We start from the raw sequence: 1,836 nt of genomic DNA on the forward strand, positions 1-1,836 counted from the left end.
GTCGACACCAAGCCGCCGGGAGTGGCGTGGCGTCAAAAGTGACTCCTAAAATGACTCCCGATACTGACAAGAAGAAACTGACACTTACCAAGACTGTGAGCAGCAGCCCCGGGAACAGTAAACCCAGGGTTACGCCCACAGCCACAACCAAGACTATGATGCCACCGTTACACGGAACTTCGGCAGCTCCCCGAGCCATGGAAGGGAGCTACGAAGACCCGGACGAGGGTGCTTCTGAAACAAGACTACAAGGCCAGGAGTGCCTTATGACCAGAGGAGATCCAAACTCCGTAGATGACATGACTACTAAGACCGGACGAGACGAGTCCCCTACTAACGATGACGACCAAGCTCTCGGTATCAGACGGATCGAATACCTGACCGATGAAGCACACAATACTCCAGGGCTCCCGCTGGACGCGACCCTGCTGACAAGTATAACACAACAACCAAATGAAACTTACACCAACACCAAATCACCGCGCTCGCAAGCGGTTGACCCAGCAAGCTTTAAAGGCGCTACGATCCCCTCGCCCCTTACGAACGCGAAGGCTGACACCCGGCCTGCCGGCCTCAAGGCAGCCGTGCGCTCCCAGAAAACAGCCACTTCGCGGGCCACGACTACTACAACTACCCCTGGGATTCAGAGCTTCAAAAACCGGAGGTCAAAGAAGCTTAGACCTCCCGCCACGCCCGGACCGCATTCGGCAACGTCAGGGACGCCCACGAACCTGGCAACCACCCCTGGTTACGAAACTGGACCTTCTCCCGGGGTGACTCCCGTCTTTACGGAAGGCCAAATCGAAGCAATCATGCGGGGCGACCTAACGGGCATCCCCGAGGCTCGGCACGTAGATATCGAGGAGCGTCTGTACCCTGTCTCACCAGCCGACCTGGAACGTCAGCTCGTCCGACTCAAACAAGAAAGAAAGGATGCCACTCAGGAAGATATCGTCAAGGTGGTTACAATGGCCCTTCGCCGGCCCTTGACACGGGACGACGCGCATCTCTTCGAGTCGCCTTCGAACATCGACGATCCCGATCGCTGGCTCGACTGGTTCTCCAGCACCCTGGAAACATGCGACGAGGCCCGGACGGCTAACCGCAACTTCGAAAACGCGCGAGTGGCGATCATTTCCGACACGCAGTGGTCACGTTTCCAGCGAAAAAACCTGGCCTCAAACGAGCTACCCGGCTTTGGACCCATCCCTGAGGCCGATTGCACGCCACCCGAGGGTGACGTCCTACCTATCGGCGGTACTAAAATTCCCCGCCTACCTGCTCGACAACTGGTCAAAGTCCACCGAGTCGTACAGTACCACTTAACCGACGACAGGACCTCTTTCACCCTACATTAAGGGACTTGGAACTCACACGACTACCCTCGGCCATCTGGCGCATCCGTCGCAGGACGCTCTCATCTCGGCGCCACTACCTGGACCTCGCCCTCGGGGGCCATCACATTGAAAGCACCCTCGCCACCCCTGACGGCCGGTCGCAAACCCCGGAGTCTCTCTCCCCGGGTGTCGTTGACTCAAACAATCCCCTCGAGCCCCTCGACGTCGAAACCACCTATCTAGGGGCCCCGATGGTCGAATTGCCGTTCCTGGGCCTAAACGATGACGAGCTCCTTTCAATGGTAGCACCATTCCCTCGACCAGACCAAAGGGTGTGCCAAGTGGGTTCCAATCCGAACGCCCCGTTGGTTCAGGTCCGTATCCAAACGGCGGACACGCTCGCGTTAGTGGATACAGGAGCTTCCGTGACGGTAATTAGCGAGGCGTTCTGGAACGAACTCGGGAGTCCTCCTCTCCAAAAACCGGCGTATGGGTTGGT

At 57.9% G+C, this 1,836-nt stretch overlaps 1 protein-coding gene across 1 annotated transcript; it reads left to right on the forward strand.

The window, feature by feature from the left end:
• Positions 1 to 50: 50 nt before the first annotated feature.
• On the forward strand, positions 51 to 1,766 carry H257_18104 (hypothetical protein; the record flags this gene model as incomplete). The annotated part of the gene is made up of 4 exons (XM_009847115.1): positions 51 to 1,315; positions 1,360 to 1,523; positions 1,581 to 1,711; positions 1,755 to 1,766. The coding sequence occupies 4 exons, from the start codon at positions 51 to 53 to the stop codon at positions 1,764 to 1,766; spliced, it is 1,572 nt and encodes a 523-aa protein (XP_009845417.1).
• Positions 1,767 to 1,836: the final 70 nt, after the last annotated feature.

This window comes from Aphanomyces astaci, assembly GCF_000520075.1.
Source record: "Aphanomyces astaci strain APO3 unplaced genomic scaffold supercont1.136, whole genome shotgun sequence".
Taxonomy (NCBI): domain Eukaryota; phylum Oomycota; class Saprolegniomycetes; order Saprolegniales; family Verrucalvaceae; genus Aphanomyces; species Aphanomyces astaci.